The following is a 22,759-nucleotide window of genomic DNA, read 5'->3' on the forward strand; positions in this document are numbered from 1 at the left end:
GAGTTTTGTTGTTTGCGATGCAAGTATTGATATGTTTCGTTTTAGGAAATAAAACGCTTTCCAGGTTTTGCTACAACGTTTCTTTATATTCGCTTTCCATGATAACTTAGTAGCCATAATTATACCTAGATCTTTTTGCTCGCTTTTATTGGAGAGAGTTTTAGAGTTAAGTATAAAGGAGTGCCAGTTTTTTTCGTTTACTTTAATCGGCAGGATGTGACATTTGCTTTCATTGAGTTGCATATTGTTGTTATGGCACCATTTTTCGATTTTTTCCAGGTCACTTTGTATATTTGCTGGATTTGTTGATACAAGCTTGAAATCATCTGCGTATCCAAACGCAGAGCATTTTGATGTTTGTTGTGGAAGATCGTTTATATATATTATGAAAAGTAGGGGACCTAGGAGAGATCCTTGGGGGACACCACGGAAATTTCCCCCTACACCAAGGTTCTCCACTTTGTTAATCAGAAGATCTTGAGGAACTGTATCGAACGCTTTTTTGAAGTCAAGGTAAAGTACAAAAATTTCGTTGTCTTTTTCGTCGAATTCATTATACAACAGGTCTAGGAAAAGCAACATCTGGGTTACTACTGATCTATGCATTCTAAATCCGTGTTGTGATTCTTCTAGCTTTGTCTTGACAATTTCATATAGTTCGTCGAAAATTAGTTTTTCTAATACTTTTGAGACGCTACATAAGAGACTAATAGGGCGGTATTGTTCAATCAGTGCCCGATTCTGATCCTTAAATATTGGTACAACTTCACTGATTTTCCAGTAGGATGGAAGAAAGCCTTTGTTCAAGGCAGTTTTGAAAATCGGAAAAAGGGATTTAGACAAGGCTGGTAGATTTTTTTAGTACCGTGTTTCCTATCCTGTCTGGGCCGCAGGCTTTGTTAGTTTGAAGTTTTGACAGGATTTCTTTGATCTTACTCTCGTCTATTTCAATTTTATTGTGCTGATGTTTATCGAAGGAGTTTTTCTTGATTTGATTGGTTTTAAGGAAAACTTTAGAAAAGAATTCACTGAAAAACGCACACTTTTTCTTATCTTCATTAGTTTGTGCATCCTTGTACTTCATTGTTTCCGGGTATCTACTACTTTTATGACTTGACTTGAGATATTTTTGAAGATCCGAAAAACGTCTACCTAGAAAGACTTTAGTTCCGAATTCTGCTTGGTCCTCATTCAAGGAATTTCTTAATCGTTTTTCCATTTTCTTCAGTTTATTAATCTCGCCAAGGTGGATTTCTTTGATGATTTTCGTTTTAAGGTTGATATTATTTTAATAAGGTGGGACGAATCTTTGCTTACCCAAGGAGCTAAGTTTGATCTGTGGGTTGTTGTTTTTGGGACATTTTCGCTAAGAACTTTGTCTAGCCATTTGTACCATTGACTTACTAATTGATCTACGCTGCTGTAGCAGTAGGGATTAAATGGGTTTTTCTCTATGTATGAGTTCAGGTCTTTCCAGTCAACTTTGTTAAATGCGTATTTTTTATGTTTCGTGTCAATCGTTGTCGTTTTCTCAATTTGTAGGGTAGTTATAAAAGCGTCGTGGTCAGATTTAAAACTCTTACTTAATTCATTGTTCCTGGTCTTCGTGATGACAATGTTTGGGTTATTGGTTAGTAACACATCTAGCTGGTTTTGTGTTTTCTGATTTAGGACTTCCTGGAAATTGAGATGTGATAATTTTTCAAGAATTTGGATTTCATATTCATTTTGGGAGCTTAAGGTTTTCCAACAAGTGTGTTCGAAATTTATGTCTCCTGTTACGATTATTGATTCACAATTTTCTTCTTCAGCAAACATTTTCAAGTCTTTTATGAAATTTATCATTTTTTCGACAGGCCATCTGTAATTATTTTGCTTAGGGGGGTTGTAAATGCAGCAAATTATCATTGGGACATCTTTTGGGGTAACTTTGATAGCAACGTACTCGTCAAGATTATTATTACCCAGGATCACCCTTTCATGCGGTAAGTTCTTGACAGCTATGAGAACCCCTCCATGCTTCGATTTATGATTGTCTGTGAGTCTCTGAGTAAAGCCAGCTTCACCAATCCACTCACTATGAAGCATATCATCTTGAACATACGTTACATCTCCCCTCTGTCCAACATAGAATAAAATTTTGGATCCCGATAGAGAGGATTTCAATGGACTAACCGAAATTATATAAAAACAGTTTTATTCTTGGTGGGGAATTGTCAACCTGTGTGAGGAGCAGCAACCAAGAGCTCAACGTATTCAATCTGAACTCACTAAAATTTTTTTGTTATTTAATAATTTTTTTGTAAATATGTTCAATCCGTTTGGAAATTAGTGCTAAGCAAGTCTACCGGTTGACCAGACTGGTACTTTGCTAGTATGTCTGATAAACATAAAAGAAGCACAAACGCATTTTACCGTAGTTAGAAAAGATTTGCTTCATGGGCAAACAATTGAAAATTTAGAAACGTTCAAATTTTGTTAATCAAGATTGACTTATCAACAGAACCTAGAAAGACATCACTAAATAGACTTAGAGCAGAACGTCTTTCACAGATCCAATCGGACAACAAATGATTAATGTAAGGTCCACACATCCTATCCCACAAACTACTACTCCAATCGGAACACAAAATTTGACTTCACCAGATTGACCATAATAATCGACTTTTTAGCACTAGAAATTCATATCGTCAAAGAAAAACAATCTACGTTAGAAAAACATTTCTTTGATTGTTGGAGTACAAAGCATAATTTTGAATGGTGGAAACTCGGCGCAAAACGTGGGCTTAAAAACTATTGATAATCGAACCCTTCTAATTCAGCAACTTCAAAACGCAACTGAATACAGCAGTTAATGCTATGAAAACGGGGGCGGGAATTGACATTAGAATACTTGCTGAAAATAAAAAACTGATTTTCAAATTTTGGAAACAAGTGGTACACCTTTCTGAAATTTTAACCCCAAAAATCTCGAAGAGTAGAGGGCTAAATCCTTGTTTAAAAAATACGGCAAAATAACAGGAAATTTCCAAAACTCCGGGAAAAATTTGTGGTTATGGGCGAATCAAATGTAAAGAAAAATAGTAACTATATATTGAAACGTAGATAATTTTTAAAATTTTTTAGCTCATTTCATTGAAGTCGATTAAAAGAGAGGCAGAGAGGCAAAAGATTAGAAGAAGCCCCATAAAGGCACAAAACAAAGATGTTCTTTGAAAATGGAACAGTTTTTCAGCATAACGAAAATTTTAGTAATCAGTTTATTTTTTTCCTGATTTTAACCACATCATGACCTTAAGCGGGTTCTGCTGCCCCATATTATGCCGGGACCTGGACTTACGGTAATTTTGATTAAAATTGATTGTGATTATTTTCACAGTAAAAGTCAACCACAAAATTTTATTCAACTAAGGAATAGTTTGCATAAGCAATTTTGGTTCACAATAGGAAAAAAAATGAAAAGCGTAAAGTTTTTTGAATATGACTACATTGACAAACAGAGAAAAATCTTGTAAAGGTACCGAAAGACAAAAGAGACCAAAAGAATTCAGAATTTTGGCAGCTGCGCAACACTGCTGCAAAAAAACTATCGTAGAGTAAAAAAAAACATTTTTCGGTATAAAAAGCAATTGGCAATACTTTGATGAAGCACTTAAAGTCAACAAAAACATATATCGGAAACTTTAATATCCGGAAAATTTGTAATGAGGCATTTTGAATAAGACAGTTGAGAAAATTTAATATGACTCTACAATACTGCAAAAACTACAGCGAAACTATAGTCCAAAAATTACCTCTGAACTGGAAGAAGATTCCCACAGCTTTTCGACAGGCATATTAATCACTAGACTGAAAGAAATGCAGCAAAAAGGAAATTAGAGAGATGTACACAAAAGGTAACTGAAATCCGACTTACCATCATTAAAGTCTAGTTTTTATCAACATCAAAATTCGCGCTTGGCAAACAAAATATTTGTGATGGATCCAATTCCACTTATATCTGGTAAACTTGGAGGTATATAACCACGCGTACGGCAGAGCACCAAAAAACAAACACACCGGTAGGTCATCAAATAAGCGAAGGTTGTGGCACCTCTCGCGAGTTTGATTGGCGTATAATTGATCACTTCATTGCTTATCAATCTCTAGGCGATAGAAATAGCACAACGGAAGCGATTGATGAACACTCGCTTTGAGTAGTGCAGAAGCAACGATTTACATTAAAATACTGGTTAACAGTGGTTATATGTAACGAATAGGAATTAGTTAACAGTGGTTATATTTAACGAATCATTCGTTGCAGTTAAAAATGATTTGCGTGCGTGACGTCTTTTTTCACTCTTAGTTGAGCGAGTTTTTTGTTCATTCGCGTAGTTAAATTTTTGGTCACACGTGACTTACCTCACGCTCAAAAATGACTTCCTCTCTTTAATTTCAGAAATTTTTGTTGTGCATCAATTTTAAGTCAGCCTGAACTTAAACGCAGGTTCGAAAGTGCGAAGTTCGAAATCGTCCATTTATATTAATGTTCATTTTTTATTGACAATTGTTTTCTCTACGCCATTACGTAGTGAATCATGAATATGCGACCACTAAGCTGGGGACACAAATCGAGAAGCCCCAGATTTTATCTTCCACCATTTAAAAATTTAAGTGCGAATGATTTGATAATGGAGTCGAACCCCCATTGTTGAATCTACGAGTTTTGTAATTTATAACAGGAAAGTTTACTTTCAGTTTTGTGCCTTCTCTCTGCATTTGAAGACAGGAAGAGTTACAACTCCTTTACACGATTGATTCTAATACATGGGGAAACAAACCAATAAATTTGCTTCAGAGCTATGACTACTGGTCTGCTGAAAAAGCTTATTGCTGGCGACAGAGCTGCTCTGGCTTTTGCAATTACTTTAGTGGAGACTCAAAGCAAAAGTAAGAGAGCGCTAGCTACTGAGTTAGTTCAAGAAGCTACCAAAGTGTCTACGCGGTCAACTTGTCTGCGAATTGCAATGACTGGAGCTCCAGGTGCAGGAAAATCTTGTCTTTTGGAGCGAGTTGGCATGGAATTGATCAAAAGAGGAAAGAAAGTAGCAGTTCTTGCAATCGATCCCTCATCACCTACAACCAAAGGCTCATTACTAGGTATAGTTGAATGTCGTTTCATAACTAATCGAGTAAATAAATAGATAGTCGTTCCCCATTAAAACCCCTCATTATGGTATATTTTATAGCCCCCTACTTCTGTTTTTTTTTTGGGGGGGGGGGGGGGGGTGTAGATGAATGGAGAGCAGCAGCTCACCATATGTGACTGTTTCTATTCCTGCGTAAGAGGTGTAGATGTTGGTTCAAAATAATGGTTACTTTAGGTGACAAAACTCGAATGACTGAGCTTTCTCGTCAGCTTAACGCATTTGTCAGACCCTCCCCTACCAACGGATGGCTCGGTGGCGTAACCAGAGCAACGGGTGAGGCAACACTTTTCTGTGAGCTAGCTGGTTACGATGTGATCTTTGTCGAAACAGTGGGGGTTGGGCAGAGCGAAGCCGCTGTTAGTCATGTGACAGATTGTTGCACAATGGTTTTGTCTCCAAATGCTGGCGACGAGTTACAAGCTATGAAAAGAGGTGTAATGGAATTATGCGATTTCTTCTTGGTGAATAAATGCGATGGGGATTTGGTACCAAGTGCTAACCGATTGAAGAGTGAACTACTTAGCGCTTCCAAGGTATGTTTTTGGCGAAAATTGAGTTTTAATTCTTTTTTGACATTGGCAAAAATCCACTCAGGAAAAAGTTTTGCATTTTCATGTCAAATATTGATAATGACTGGTCTCCTTGACATCCTTCCTATCTTTATCGTGTGTATGATGATTTAATAATACTGCAAATAGCAACTACTCCCACTCTCCATGTACATGGAAATGCACGATGTTCTCTATCTCCTCTCAATCCTAGAAGGCAATTACTACGTCCCCGAGGACAAACTGCCAAAGCGAAAAGAAAACGAAACAAGACAAAAGCAAGAATTTGAACTCCCCAAACACCGACTACATAAATCAGACGAAAATTTTTTCTTCAGAGCCACAAAGCTATTCAACATCATCAGTAGGACAACGGAGAAGCCAATGACGAAGAAACTTCTGACAGAGATGTACCAAAACTATTTCCACAGAAGCTACAACGAACTCGACAGCTGCACCTGGAGACTTCTATGCAACTGTGGAATCTGCAATCCAATGAAAAAACTCGTGCCAAACGAAAACTGAAGGGTTCCACACCCGAGGGCTCCGACCCTAAAGACTCTCCTACTACTACTACTACTACTACTACTATCCTGAGGAACAACTGCTTCAACACTAAAATGTTGAACAATGTTTTGAAAGAAGTCAAGGGAAAAATCTCACCGCGAAACCACAAATTCTCAACAACAATGAGGGTCTCATATAAAACCCTAAGCAACATTGCGTGAGAGCCTCACTAAACAGCATAGGATTGGTGCACATCGAAAGAGGTCAATGAAGTGTATACTCCTATGAAAATTGAACACGCTGCTAGAGGTTGTTGCGTTACAGCACCATTTTGAGTGGGATTGATTAGGTTGCGCATCGATAGGGGGATCCTTAACCTGCAGAGAACGTCTAAATTATTATTATATTATTATTTGTTTTTGTGGCATAAACTTTAAACGAGCTTTCTTGCGCTTAAATTACTCAGATAATTTTTTAAAAAAATGACTGATATATTAAACAAAAACTCAATTCAAGAAATGAAGATTGTTTTTTTTTCGGAACTTCCCATTTTGGCCTTCGTAATCAAATGTTTATTAATAGCCGCACAGCGATAGCTGGGGCTATTATTGACCTTCTCTTGGTTTTTACAATTCAAAGAATTTGAATTGTATTGGGGCGCTGTCTTTTTTTTTTAAGATCTGTTCACACATTTTCATGATTTTTGAAGTCAAATTGGAGTAGTGATTTTGGTCACGCCGAAACAGGAAATGGAGCGAAAAAGCGAGTGGTTTTGCGGCGTGAAATTTTTTCGCTCTAAATTTAAAGTAGAGTGAGAAAACGGTGTTTGAACAAAAATTCGATTTCTCGCTAGTGGTTTTTTTGTTCACATGCGGCAATTTCACTTTGATTTTTACTGTTTTTTCAATTTTTTGGATTGGATTTTTTTTCTAAATGGTTTTTCCAATCCATTCATAGTCCGTTTTAGGTTTGTTTTTTTAGTCAATGAAAATTCTTTGAATTGTACGTCAGGACTTGTCCTGCTATGTTTTTTTATTTCGTCGTCATGATTTTTGTTGCGACCATATGACGTCAAAGCCACTTTTTGTTCATTCGTTTATGCAATTTCAACTGAATTGCATGTGTGACGTCATTTTTTGCTCTTAGTGGAGCGAGTTTTTTGTTCATGTGCGTGATTAAATTTTTGGTCACTTTTGACTTACCTCACTCTCAAAAATGACTTCCTCAATTTGAAATTGACTTTTATCTACTTTAATTCAAAGAGATAAGGTCAAATGGGTGTGTGTCACTCTAAATGAAGGTTATTAGAGATCAGCTAATAGAGGCAGCAGTAACTTATACAGATTTTTAATCAAAATATAACAGATCAGCCTTCAATGAAAAGACGAATTTTTTGGTCTGTCTTTTTTACTGTTTTTTTAGACTGCCGATCTACGAATCTATTGCGGCTATTTTCTGGCAATCTGCCAGCTATGTTTATAGCTGCTAAGATTACCAATTATATTGAACAAGATTACCGCCTCTATTGAAATATTCTTATTTTTATTTCGTCTTCGGTGCTTATTCTTTTTTCGTTTTACATTTCTGCCACGGCAACGCTCAAAAGAGCATTTTTGTCGATCTTTTCGCGCGTTTATGTGGGTGCGTGTCGTCAAAATAAGGTAAAATTACTCAGAGGTAAAATTTAGTCTTTGACGACGTAATGTATTTCATCAGCAGCTCCATCAACTGCTTTCAAAATCTGCTGCTATTTACATTTTACGGTGCGAAATTCTAATTCCATCTATTTCTTTCTAGCGTTTGGGGGTTTGTGTTCTGTTCTTTTTGCTTCTAAATATGACTTTTTAATTGATCTCGAACGAAGTTTGAAGCAATTATTGTAAAGGTCTTGGTCTTTTCAATGCAAAATTTTTGGTTGAGCTTTTGTTCTAAAACCTCCTGTGACATTTCATGTCAAATATTGATAATGACTGGTCTCCTTGACGTCCTTCCTATCTTTATCGTGTGTATGATGATTTAATAATACTGCAAATGGCAACTCTCCTGAGGAACAACTGCTTCAACACTAAAATGTTGAACAATGTTTTGAAAGAAGTCAAGGGAAAAATCTCACCGCGAAACCACAAATTCTCAACAACAATGAGGGTCTCATATAAAACCCTAAGCAACATTGCATGAGAGCCTCGCTAAGCGGCATAGGATTGGTGCACATCGAAAGAGGTCAATGAAGTGTATAATCCTATGAAAATTGAACACGCTGCTAGAGGCTGTTGCGTTACAGCACCATTTTGGGTGGGATTGATTAGGTTGCGCATCGATAGGGGGATCCTTAACCTGCAGAGAACGTCTAAATTGTTATTATATTATTGTTTGTTTTTGTGGCATAAACTTTAAACGAGCTTTCTTGCGCTTAAATTACTCAGATAATTTTTAAAAAAATGACTGATATATTAAACAAAAACTCAATTCAAGAAATGAAGATTGTTTTTTTTCGGAACTTCCCATTTTGGCCTTCGTAATCAAATGTTTATTAATAGCCGCACAGCGATAGCTGGGGCTATTATTGACCTTCTCTTGGTTTTTACAATTCAAAGAATTTGAATTGTATTGGGGCGCTGTCTTTTTTTTTAAGATCTGTTCACACATTTTCATGATTTTTGAAGTCAAATTGGAGTAGTGATTTTGGTCACGCCGAAACAGGAAATGGAGCGAAAAACCGAGTGGTTTTGCGGCGTGGAATTTTTTCTATCTAAATTTAAAGTAGAGTGAGAAAACGGTGTTTGAACAAAAATTCGATTTCTCGCTAGTGGTTTTTTTGTTCACATGCGGCAATTTCACTTTGATTTTTACAGTTTTTTTTCAATTTTTTGGATCGGATTTTTTCTAAATGGTTTTTCCAATCCATTCATAGTCCGTTTTAGGTTTGTTTTTTTAGTCAATGAAAATTCTTTGAATTGTACGTCAGGACTTGTCCTGCTATGTTTTTTTATTTCGTCGTCATGATTTTTGTTGCGACCATATGACGTCAAAGCCACTTTTTGTTCATTCGTTTATGCAATTTCAACTGAATTGCATGTGTGACGTCATTTTTTGCTCTTAGTGGAGCGAGTTTTTTGTTCATGTGCGTGATTAAATTTTTGGTCACACTTGACTTACCTCACTCTCAAAAATGACTTCCTCAATTTGAAATTGACTTTTATCTACTTTAATTCAAAGAGATAAGGTCAAATGGGTGTGTGTCACTCTAAATGAAGGTTATTTGAGATCAGCTAATAGAGGCAGCAGTAATTTATACAGATTTTTAATCAAAATATAACAGATCAGCCTTCAATGAAAAGACGAATTTTTTTGGTCTGTCTTTTTTACTGTTTTTTTTAGACTGCCGATCTACGAATCTATTGCGGCTATTTTCTGGCAATCTGCCAGCTATGTTTATAGCTGCTAAGATTACCAATTATATTGAACAAGATTACCGCCTCTATTGAAAGATTCTTATTTTTATTTCGTCTTCGGTGCTTATTCTTTTTTCGTTTTACATTTCTGCCACGGCAACGCTCAAAAGAGCATTTTTGTCGATCTTTTCGCGCGTTTATGTGGGTGCGTGTCGTCAAAATTAGGTAAAATTACTCAGAGGTAAAATTTAGTCTTTGACGACGTAATGTATTTCATCAGCAGCTCCATCAACTGCTTTCAAAATCTGCTGCTATTTACATTTTACGGTGCGAAATTCTAATTCCATCTATTTCTTTCTAGCGTTTGGGGGTTTGTGTTCTGTTCTTTTTGCTTCTAAATATGACTTTTTAATTGATCTCGAACGAAGTTTGAAGCAATTATTGTAAAGGTCTTGGTCTTTTCAATGCAAAATTTTTGGTTGAGCTTTTGTTCTAAAACCTCCTGTGACTTCTGAAGAGACTTTTTCACGCTTCCTTCTTCATTTCTGATTTCAATTGCTCTCATTCTGAAATGAAGTTTGTTGCTAATATGAAAATGATTGTTAGTGGTTGAGTAACACCTTTGTGGATTAGTGGTTAGGATGTCTGACTGCTAGCAGGGAGGTCGCGGGGTCGAAACGCTCTCAGGTCAAAAATGTGAACCCAAAAACTTTTAATAATTCTAAGCTACACCCCTAAATTATTTTCCTCTGTATGTCGTTCGAGAGCAGTTCATCCTACGTTAGTCGGTTATGTTTTTACAAATGGTACCTCTTATGGTTTAAACAATATAACTCGTGCGACAGTGCGTAGCACATAATGCTACAACATGCGTCTCAAGTTTGCCAAAAAAATTGTTCTGAGTTGAAAAGATTTTTGACTGTCAATTTTTCGAAGTTCAAATTTTACAACATTTTCCGTAGCAACCTGGAGTATTTTGTAAAAACGAATATTTCAGAACCTTTATTTTAATGCATTTTAACCAGATGGAACCCCAATTTCCGCTGTCAACTTTTATGCAATGAATAACTGATCTTCACTGAGTTTTATTGTTCAAAAAGAGCACCAATTGAAAATTAGAAGTTAACAAAAAAAATGAAGTCAAAATTTTTCTGAAGTCAAAGAAATTGAAAAACAATTGCTATTCGTTTTTCCCCAGGTAATTATTTTTCTCTTGTTGTGTTTTTGAATGGCGCTTAAGGAACCATTTCACTAATTTGAAATGTCAATCTAAACACTGTTGTAACTAAGACGCAGGATTAACGTTGATTTATAGATATTAACAGAAGAATTAAGATTTTCGTTCCATAAATTGCCTGTTTTTCGTTTTTAATGAACGCAAAAATATGAAAGTGACTGCCTCACATGCAAGTGGTTTTATTAGTTAATTGTGACCCAGTTAGAGCGTAAATAACTTATGAAGTACAATAATTCTTTATGAAGCATCAGGAATAATCAATAGAAGATAGAAATTTAAGGCTAGGGTTCTTTCTCAAAAAGATAGGTTCCCTGTTGTTCCATTCTCGTGTATCCCAAATTTGTTTACTGCTATGTGAAAGTTCATTGATGTCAATTTTCAAACGAACTGTGGGCTGTGCGCTTAGCGTATTTTCCCGCAGAAATTGGCGAAAATTTTCTTATAAATTTTTAATCTTTCAATCTTAAAAATGATTTAATACTGCCTTGTTAAATCGACAAGTCTACAAGATGAAGACCCTAGTTTGCACACGAAGCAGCTTCTTCAGGAAGAGTGTTCAACACAAATAAACGAATTTTTTTAAGTTTTGTTTAGTATTTTCCTCGTTCTCTAGAAAAATTATATGTTCGTGTACATCAGGAGTATCACATTGTTCAATTAAATACAGACTATTAAGGCGAACAAATTTTTAAGAAAGCAATTATGTGGTGATATTTTTGTCACATACTATTCATAGAGATCGAAGGCAAAAATGAAGAAATTGAAAACTAATTCTTTTACCATTTATAAGTTTTTAGTTTAAGTGTTTTCGATTTTCATCTTTCATAACATTTTTCTGTTTTGGTTACATCAGAAAGCTGTTGACCTACCAAAAATTTTCTTTTGAGAATAACAACCTGAAACAGTCACTTGGAGAAGAAGGCCGTGAAATTTAAAAGAAAAATGAATATATTTGGTTTTTGTGCTTGGTTTTTTGAATGCTTGGTTTTTTTGCTCGACTATTGAATGCTTGGTTTTTTTATATAGAGGTTTAATTTTTTAAAACAAAATTGCAACATAGCCCACAAATTATGGGAAATAACCGCTACTTGAACCCTTGACGCACGCGGATTGAAAAATTGAATTGTCACAAAGTGTTCTTATTGTGTGCAGTTCTAGTTAGATTCAAAGATTATAAATGAGTCGATTTCTAAATTGAAAGCTAATTAGCCAATAACTAATGGCTGCTAGCAATTGTTTGAATGAATTTTGGTCATCTAGTACTCTTTAAATTAATGAGCAAGATTTATCAGTTTATCACTTTTCTTTTGGTTTTGCTCCTTTCACCTTGCCCGTGTTAACTATATTGCGTAATTCAGAGTGAATCGATCAAATTTTTGTCAGTTGAAACAGTGGGTTAGGTCAGTCAGAAATTGAACTTGAAAAATTGGATTTAAGTAATCAAAGGTTAAGCGTGATCAGTGATCGAAAGGTAAAACAAATTAAAAACAACAGGGGCGCATGAGTTTGGGAAGCGACTCACAGAATCCGCTGTCGAGAAAACTAATTTTTGAATCTGCTGGTATTTACTGACGTGAATGGCAAAACTTTCAAGAAAAGAGTGAAACAACAGAAAAGGTAATCTTGAAAAATGAAGGGAACTAAAAGTTTTAAAAATTGAATTGATTCTTCTTATATTGCAAGTATACCTAACGAAAAAATCTTTTTTATTCATTCGAAACCATTAATTCGTCCACGCAGCAATAGAAGAGGGATTCATGGCTTACAATCGTTTTAAATTTAAAGAATTGAAAACGGCAAGAAGCACGCGATAAATCATTTACAAAATTTGAAATTTGTCATTTTTTGTCCACCTAAACCTGTGTTTTATGCCACATAATCTGTAATCGTCTGGTAACAAAATTTATTTTGAGCAAGCTGCGTCATTTCAATTCCCAGTGATTGCGATAAAACCAATGGCCAAAAGTCGATAAAGTAGATTATGAATTCCAAAAATAGCTGAAAAAACCATAGAATTATTAAAAAAAATTTTGAAAGCGCTATCTGAATATTAAGCTCTTATTACAGCCTGTTCTTAAATATAATGTTTCAATTGTTTTATCAAAACAAAAATATAATAATTTAATACAACTACCCCAATTCTTTTTTCCCTTTTTTGCAATGTATTTGAATAGCCCCGCATTCTCAACATAGCAAAAAAATTGTAGATTTAAAAAATCAAAAGTAGCTTCTAAGGGCAACAAAATAGTGTTTCTTATTTTTCTACTATGCGTAAACAAAAGTGAAAATTTGATTGAGGTAAAATCCGGCCTGGCATATATATATATATATATATATATATATATATATATATATATATATATATATATTAATTACCCCAGTTTGAAAAAAAATGTTGGGACAATTAACGATCTACTTTTTTGTCAGGCTCCGTGTTAGTGGATAAGAGGAACAACTTGTTTGTATTCATGTTTTTCTTAAACTTCACCGAAATTGGGTTAATAAGAGTTTGAGAACTTCCCAGCGCTACTGAAAGTTTGCAATTAAGCTACAAAATGTTATTTTTAATTGCTCTTGAACGAAATACATAGCAATTATTGTAAACGTGTTGGTCTTTTTTATGCAAATTTTTTGCTTGACCATTTTGCGCTTTTCTTGAACATTCTTTGACTTCACAAGTGAGTTTTTCACGCTTTCGTTCTTCATTTTGAGTGATCTCTATTAGTCTCACTCCGAAGTAAAGCTTGTTGCTAATATAAAATCGTTTGCAGCATATCTACAGTAAGGGCCTGATAGCCGAGTGGTCAGTGCATTTGGTTATGGATTGCGAGGTCAGTGGTTGGAATCACAGCGGGGTCAAATGTTTTTCTCCCCACCTGTTGTCCGAGAACAATTCTTTCGACATTAGTTGTTCTATGTTTAATATTTTGTCATCTTTTCGACCGCAATATAAATATTTGAAATGTTTTCTAATTATGGTTTTTAATTAGTGGTTGTTTTGCTTGGTTGTCGAATGTATAATTTCTCTCGAATTAATCTTGAAGTAATGTTTGTTGATAAGAATCATTTTAAATGTAAAATTTTTGCGTGACTTAAATTTTCTTGCTCTTGAGTAATTTGATTTTTTATCAAAGTAAACGGGATGAAACAAGCGCGAGATCGTTAAGTCGAAGTATAGCTGTCTTTACCTTAATATAGTCGAAGTGTGGTCTCCGTTTGTGGATCCCACGGAAGCTGCTGAGAAATTTGAACTGTATTGTGTGATCGAAAATAGCGATTTGTGTAGGTTTTGAGCCCCCTTTTATCTCCCTCAAATTTTCTACCTCTCCCCACGCGACCCCTTCCACGTCCTTACCGACCGAAGCTGGTAGCCTTCCTTAGTTAAATCTAACTACAACCAAATTGAAACACTAGACTATTGTTCGAGCTCAATCCATCTATATATTAATTGTAACTCGAATGCTGTACCACAATGTTTAAGCTCCAATCCTCACTTGTTTTAACGGTCCTTAAACATGAAGCCCAGCGTGATTTATGCGATCTGAGAGCTATATTGCCATATTTAAGCTGCTAGTTTGATAATTTTTTTGCACGCTTAAAGCCTGCCGCATGGCAGAAACAAGCATTCCAAATAGCCACTAACCAAAAAATTTGCTCATTAGAAAGGTCAATAGCCGTGAGCAATAGGCATCGTCAGTGGAGAGAATAAGACCAATGACTGCCAAACAAGGGGCAGGGGTTCGAGTCTATTTGAAGGCGGAAAAAGACGCATAATTTCCTGGACCACAACTTTGAGCAGTTGGTTTTCTTTTTCTTTCGTTCCTTTTATTTCGTTTCCTTTCGTTTTTCTCTTTCTTTCCGATCTTTCTCTTTTCTCAAATTCGCCTCCTAATCTGCTCTTATTTTGCGCTTATTAAGCTGGCTAAAGCAGGCAATCCCTTAAATTCATTGACCAAAGTTTTGCTGAATCAGAAATAGGAATAGACAAATGCAACACGCATCGGTAGCGTAAGCGAGGAGTGCGGGTTCGAGCCCGAGTCGGCGCCGAAAATAGCTTGTTTTTGGCTCAAAAATGGTGAATGTTGGTTTTCATCAACTACTGTGTTTCCTTCTTGTTCCCTTCTCTGTTTTCCTTTACGATATTTTTTTTTCTATATATATATATATATATATATATATTTATATATATATATATATATATATATATATATATATATTAATTCTAACTCGAATGCTGTACCACCATGTTTAAGCTCCAGTCCTCACACATTTTATCGGCCCTTAAACTTGCATCCTAGCGTAATGCATGCGTTTTGAGACGGGCTATTTTGCCATGTTGAAATTCCTAATTTGACCATTTCTTGCACCCATAAAGCATGCCGCATAGTAAAAACATGCATACCAAATAGCCACTAACCAAAAGTTTGCCCATTAGAAAGGTCAATGGCCGTAATTATTTGGCATGGTTAGCCATGAGGATAAGTACAATGACTGTCAAGCGAGGGGCAGAGTTTCGAGTCTAATTAAAGGCGGAAAAAGACGCAGAATGGCCTGGACAACTTGAGAAGTTGGTTTTCTTTTTCTTTCGTTCCTTTTATTTCGTTTTTTTTTCGTTTCTCTTTTGTTATATTTTGCCTCCTAATCTGCTCATATTTTGCGCTTATTAAGCTGGCCAAAGCAGGCAATCCCTTAAATTAATTGATCAAAAGTTTACTGATACGGAATTAGGAATAGACAAATGTAACACGTATCGGAAGCGTAGGCAAGGTGTGAGGGTTCGAGTCCGAGTCGGTGCCAACAATGGCCTCTGTTTTTGGCTCCAAAATGATAAATGTTGTTTTTCATCCACTACTATGTTTCCTTCTTGCTCCCGTCTTTATTTCCCTTCATGTTATATTTTCTATATTTTTTTTATAATTCGAGTGCTATGTCACCATAATTAAGCGCCTAATTATAGCATGTTTTAAGGTTCTATATTTATGCAGCCTAACGTAGTACAGGCGTTTTAAAACGCTCTGCCACCATGTATAAGCTCGTTATCTGCACACGTTTTAGCGCTCCTTAAACATGAAACTCAGCAAAGCAAAAAATGTCGCTTAAGAGGAAGTTTCTGCTATATATAGTAATAGACGCAACAATACTTGTCGGTAGCGTAGGCGTTAAAACCTATGCCTGGTAAACGAGGGTTATATGGGTTCGAGACGGAGTTGGCACGAAAAAAAAATCCTTATTTCTTTGAATCCTTTATTCCGTAAAAAAAATTTTCTTGTGATGCGTTTGCGGGCCTGCTAGTTTGAAATTAATCGGTTTTTACTTTATCAAATAATTTCTTTCATAATTTTTTTGAAAGTCTTTCAAGTTTTTTCTATAGCTTGAGATTTTTTTATCTTAGTACAGTTAGTTCGGGACTGGCTTGTCTCAATGTCTTTTCACAGACGGAAACTGGTATCTTAAGCTATTAGTGATTGATTTTTGTGCTTCAAATCATTTTTCTTTTCCAATTAGCATTCAATTGTTAATAAGAGAATGATAATTGTGATTCAAGCGTGGCTCAACTCGAGTAAAAGAAGTGGATCCTTTTCTGAATTGGTCAGTAAAACTCGACATGAAGATACATTAAATGCATCTGAACTATGCCGTAAAATTTTTACGTCGAATTTAAATAACGTCGAATTTAAATAGAAACAAGGAGGCTAAGTAACGTGTGTTTGCTTATATATTCCGACCCCGCTCATCCGCTTTTTTGACTTAATGGTCTACCAATTGAGGTCGAGATAGAAAACTTTCAAAAATTCACATATTGTTCAGCAAACCACTTAATGAACAAAGTAATGTCGCCTTAGAAGGGCGATGAGACCTGCCATTATTAAGGCTCCAAGACAAGGCAAACGTTTAAGTCAAATGAAACAAACATTAGTTAAACTCGATTGCTATATTAAAAAACACAATAACAAAATCAAAATACATCGATAACACCTAAAATAAACAAATTAACCTGTACATTACATAAAAAAATAGGAGACCTGTCCTTAAAGAGACTATACGTAACAATTCGGAAACAGAGTGCAGTAAAGGCAAAGTTCAAAAATAAGTTTCTGTTTCTGAAAAGCATGATTTTCTAAGTGATTAAAGATATTAGGTATGAACTGAAATCATTAAAAAAGATTCATTACAACTCTTAATTTTTAACTGAGGAAGAAATTAAAGTCCTATTGTTTATACCCCTCAAGGAAGCAATTCAGACCTTTCATTTTCCAGATTATGTCATACGACTGCAAAAACAGGCTAATTTTTTTTTTAAAAAAACAACAATTAAACAAGAAAACGGTGTCGATGCCAATGAGACCTCCCCATTAGTTTGATATTGTCCTAAGGAAATAGGGAACAAAATCGCAGATCTCCGAAATTGCAGTTTTTCAATTAAATTGCATTATGTCAAAGCCAAGAAACCATTTGTCAAAAACAAAATAGAGTTTTTGGCTCCCTGGAAAGAGGATACGATCTGTCTCTAAAGAGACTAAGCTATCTAATGACAGAAAGAAGTTTAAAAGGGACAAATCTCAAATATCCATGGATTTTATAAACAAAATATTGTCAAAAGTCACAAAAACCGTAAGCTATATGGTAGAAACAAATAGATTATCTTGCAACTCCCTTGGAATCCAAATGGGCATATTATTAGTGAGACTAAGTTCTAGGACTACAACAATCAATAAACTCGGACAGAACTCAAAATTTTAAACGATAATCATTCAAATTATATACTGAAAGTATTTTAAATGTTAACCTGGTTCTCATTTGATTATCAACGGGTGTTTCTTGTAAAGGGTAGATGAGTAAAAACATAAAATATTGACCACTCTAGAAAATTATACAAATTCTTATAAAAACAATGTCTATGCCCTAAAGTCAAAACATTACTATTATTAATATTCGGTTTAGCATCAAGTTGATGATGCCTATCAGTTATGATTTCAAGTTAGATTCTAGAATCAAGAAGATGGTTCCAAAATCCGTTTGTTTTTTGAAAATATTTCATCTCAAAGTCAGTAGAACCATTAGCTGTAATATGAATTTATTGAATTGGTTGATTTTCACATCCAAAAGAATCCATTCAGATCTTTCTTATTCTAGAATATTATGAGCGACTAAAATGAGGACAACAAACACAGCTAATAAATTCTAATAAATTTTGCGAGAGAAATGTTTTGGACAGGCAAAACCATAAGATATTCACCGAAGACATGAATATGTTCCATGACACATTCTTAAGACGTCAATTGGAAAGCTAAGTAATGTGATAAATTATCAGCAAAACAAAAATAAACCTCAAAGATAGCAAAAAGGCAAGTGATGTAAAAACCACAACGTTTTTTTTTTTGGAAGAACTAGAAACCTTTAGTTAAAAATGAAATCAATATAAAAATAAAACTTTGTTTAACGTGGAAAAAGATTGAGCTATCTTTAGTGAGACTAAGCTACGGGTAGGCAGAGGTATGATTTTAAAATAAGTTCACTGAGATTTCCTAAAAATGGTCAAAGGCATGAGAGCCATTAGATATCAACTGAAAATACGGTGTAGTTTTACTTATACCGCTAAGAGATGCCAATTCGATTTGGCGATTAATCATACTAAATCATGAGAGTGCAATATGAATAACAAGTGCAGCCAAAACTCAAGAATATGGGACTTGAGTTAATTGAAATCATATTCAACAGTTATTTACATAAAAAACAAATTGCAAAAATAATTTGAAACAGGGTTGTACCCCAATGCAATCCGGGACATTTGTGATTGTAAGAGTTCTTGAAGAAAACGAAACTAGCATTGATGTACCTGCGAGTCCAACTAAAAGACCTAATTGTTCCAATGATTAGCAAAATGGAGAATTAGGCAAATGAAATATTTCAATATATCAAAAATAAATGATGCATTTTGGTTATATATCTAGTTAAATTAGCTAAAAACAGGGTACGGAAAACGTGAAAGAAAGCCACGGAAATTGGTCTACTATTTGCAAAACTTCAAAACTTGATAAATCCCCGGCAAAACAATTTGAAAAAAAAAAATCTTTTATTGTATATTCTACGCTGGACGGACTTTTTATTGATGACACTCACAATTCTCTTCTATGAATATATCGATCAGCGAAATTTGACTGAACAAAAAGATCCCATTTGAGTATATAGTTTATCCCTCCCCCTAATTTGGGTGGGAACTATGAAGTCTTTTTGGATTAATCGTATTCTGTTCATAGTGACAGACCAAGCAGTCTTTTTCGCGGATATTATTCGGCAATATACTTCAGAAGTTAGTTTGAAGCTTTTCTGCCAATTGAAATCAGCTTTTACTGTTTTAAGTAACCGTCTACTTATTTGTTATAAGTGATATTTTTTTGTTCCGACCCCTCTTGAGGGGGGGGGGGGGGGGAGGAACTATATACTCAAATGGGTTTTTTTTTTGTTCAGTCAATTTTGGCTGATCGATATATTCATCGTAGAGAGTTGTAGAATAAGGAATTAAAAAGATTTTTTTTCTTTTCGTTTTTGACAGGGAGATATCGGGGTTTAAACTTTCGAGAAAATAGAGTGAATTCCGTTGATTTCATTCACCTTTTATCGGAATTTTTGACTAAAATTTTGCCAATTTTGATAAAATTTAATAAAATTTCTCAAGAAAATGTTGATTTTACGTTTAAAGACAGAATAAAATGTCGGCTATTTTCATTGAATTTTTTTGTCACAAATTCCGGCTAAATATTTCACAAAATTCCAGACTTTCATCGAAAACAGTACGAAATAAGTTTCTTTAGTGCACTCTGATTCAATTTGAAGGAAGTGCACACCAAAACACCACTAACACAATCTTTGTAGACTGAAAAGGGGGCTAATTCCACTTCAACTTCCGTTGAGAGTGCTCTGTAAATAAAAATTTGCCGTTTTTTGCTAACTTTTTTCGTTGATTATCAAAAACGCAGCTTTTATTTTTGATTTTTTAACTAACAAAATATCTATATCAATGACATTCCAAAAATTAAATATTCCTAATGGACAGTCAGCATTAGCAGGACTAGTTCTGTACCAATCTTGGACCGTTACAATCCAAAAATAATTCGGATTGTCGGCAGTCGGTTTTTTATTAAAAAAATTCGATCTTTTTTTGTTATTAATTAAGTAACAGAACATTTCAAATCAAGGCTCACTAGTGATAGGCCCTGTTGGCTTCCTAATTAGCTCGAATTTAATTTATCTAGTTGATTGCTTGAAAACTTATGGTCGTTTTGACTTTTAAAATATTTGATTTTTAAATATAAAATGGCTTTTTGAACTTTGCCTCCATTTTTCTGTTAATTTGGTCAACTTTTAGCTTAGTGTCAGCAATCAAAGAGTGCCCCTCTTTCTGCAGAAATCAAATTTAGTCTGTATGGCGGTTTTACGGCTTAAGTTATGGTGTTCTGGCTTTGATACTACTAGATTTCACATTTTTTTTTTTTAATTTTTAGGTATTTGCCTATTTTTCATGTTTTCTAGTTTGTTAAATTATCACGTTATTGTTAGTTCATATATCACTTTTTTCGCGTTCAAAATAACGCACAACACAATTGATAATAATTAAATCCTTAAAGATATAGATTGTGGTTCTTACAGCTTCGACAGGACTTTCTCGAAGAATTTAATTGAATTTTTTAATTTTGTCTTTAACTGTCGTTTTCAATTTCTTTTTGGTCGTATTTAATTTCCTGTACAATGACCCGGTTTCATTGGCTTTTCCTGGAAGAGTAGATGAGCCGATTTTCTAATATTAGAAGATAGATATTGGCTTTCATGACTTTGAAAACAATTGTTTTCCAAAATGAAAAAAAAAAAACATTTCAACTTCGCAATTGACGTTCTTTTTGTAGACGTAAGACTTGTTCTGGATAGTTGCAGGTCTCAAGGTCTGCCTTTGGAGGAATGGACGAACCATTTCAAATTTTTCATTTTGTAGTTATTGGCTTTCATGTCTTTGGAAATAAATTTTTTTCGATAAAAACAAGTATTACATAATCTTGCTTTTTCTTTTTAGTCTAATTGTTACCTAGTTTCATTAGTGAGAGGTCACATAATACATTTCAAGGGAAGGTGTCAAAAGGGATTGGTGTCACAAAATCTAATGTTTTAAAAGAATTCGTTATGACTCCACTGGCTTCCACACGGGTTTTTCACAAAAAAAAGTAAATTATTTTTTTTTCATATTTGACGTTCTTTTTGTAGACGTAAGACATATTCTGGATAGTTGCAGGTCTCAAGGGCTGCCTTTGGAAGAATGGACGAACCTATTCAAATTTTTCATTTTGTAATTAATGACTTTTATGTCTTTGGAAATAAATTTTTTTCGAAAAAAAAAAACAAGTATTACATAATTTTGCATTTTTCTTTTTTGTCTAATTGTTGCTTATTTTCAATAATGAGCGGCCACATAATACATTATTGGTGTTCGACGAAGGTGCAATCGAACATATTTTGGGGGCCAAAGTATCGCTTTACGGCTTCCAAAGCATTTTCTGGCAAGTTTTACTTGATTTTTAGTTTGTTGTCTATTTGCTGTTCTTTTTGTAACTGCATTAAAAATTGAATACCAAGAGTTCTTAATTCCCTTCTATAGAAGCATGAGTAATTGTTAACCTATGGGATATTTTAATTGATTCCTAATGGTTTTCATTACTTTGAAATTAATTTTTTAAAAATTCAGCGATTTTTCAACTTTAAAGTTTGTTCATTTTTGTCTAATTGTTACCAAGCTTTATTATGAACTGGTGAATAACCAATTTTTTCTGGTGAGTTACAAGTTATTTTGTTTATTTTCAGTTTTATCTGACGCTATTTTGACTTCGTTATTAAGTTTTGTTTTTTAAAATGGACATAAATTTTTTGATGTAATTAATGTTTGTTGTTGTTGTTTGATTTTGCCGTTCGTCTTCGCTCGCTTTCTTAATATCGGCTTATCCCATCAATCTAATGCATCATTTTTTACTCCACTGAGTTATTTGCTTTGGAGGCTATCTTTTCTTTCATACACCAGTTTTTTTTTGAAAAATACTTGAATTTTTTGTGTTTTTCCATCTGTTCCTCATTTGGTCGACAATTATGCTAAAATTGTGGATGAGCGGGGTCGGAACCTTATATGCGATCGCATATTACTGAGCCGCCTTGTTGTTCTTAATGTTAATATTTCCGTAAATTGACCTTTTCGTTTTATTTTTTAATTCTTATGATCTTTTAATGGTCACCTTCAGCTTTTTAATTTGTGCGCATTAGTAGCCGTTTTGTTACATTGATTTATATTAAATTTGTATGCGATTGTTTGTTTGAATCGCTTCATTTTTATTTAGCAGCTTCTGGTTTTGGTGACTTTTACAAAGCTTGTTTGAGAAAAAGTGAGTTCGATTGTCTGTTTTGTTGGTGTGTTTTCTTCTCTGCGCTATGACTCTTGCTGACCTCATTTTTAGCGAAGCTGTCGTAGGGTCAAGTTTGCGTCAAATTTTTGAATATTAGCTCAAAACATCACAGAATAATCAGGGGGAAGATAATCCTTTATAATCCTTAGAACATTTCTATTCTATTTTACTCCAATTGGAAGATGAGATGAATTCAGGATTTTTTACTTCAAACAGGTACAGGTTCTGGAACTTAGCTAAGCCGATGTCATTTTATAAAATAAGAGTTATTTTATTTGTCATTCGTGTGCCGATTTTCAATCTACCTTTTAACATCAGCTGTCAATGAGAATTGCTGCATACATTTTTTTACCATCGCAGGTACGAAATAATACTTGTTTTCTTTAGTGTTCTAGCCCTTTAAACATGGCGGTTTGGTACGCGGCAATTTGTCATTTTTCAATTAATG

The 22,759-nt window shown here is 34.5% G+C and overlaps 1 protein-coding gene across 3 annotated transcripts in view; it reads left to right on the top strand.

Moving 5' to 3' along the window:
- The first annotated feature begins 4,090 nt into the window (after window positions 1-4,090).
- Window positions 4,091-22,759, top strand: part of LOC142344852 (methylmalonic aciduria type A protein, mitochondrial-like) — a 42,792-nt gene continuing 24,123 nt past the window's right edge. The window contains exons 1-3 of one of the 3 annotated variants that reach the window (XM_075396874.1): window positions 4,091-5,139; window positions 5,364-5,722; window positions 13,645-14,005. In XM_075396874.1, the coding sequence (XP_075252989.1) occupies window positions 4,842-5,139; window positions 5,364-5,722; window positions 13,645-13,863 (876 nt within the window). In that variant the 5' untranslated portion in view covers window positions 4,091-4,841 and the 3' untranslated portion in view covers window positions 13,864-14,005. Of the gene's footprint in view, window positions 5,140-5,363; window positions 5,723-5,951; window positions 6,773-13,644; window positions 14,006-22,759 lie in introns of those variants that run through there. The other 2 variants (XM_075396875.1, XM_075396876.1) reach the window with 2 other exon arrangements.

This window comes from Convolutriloba macropyga, chromosome 8 (genome assembly GCF_964194025.1).
Source record: "Convolutriloba macropyga chromosome 8, txConMacr16.3, whole genome shotgun sequence".
Taxonomy (NCBI): Eukaryota; Metazoa; Xenacoelomorpha; order Acoela; family Convolutidae; genus Convolutriloba; species Convolutriloba macropyga.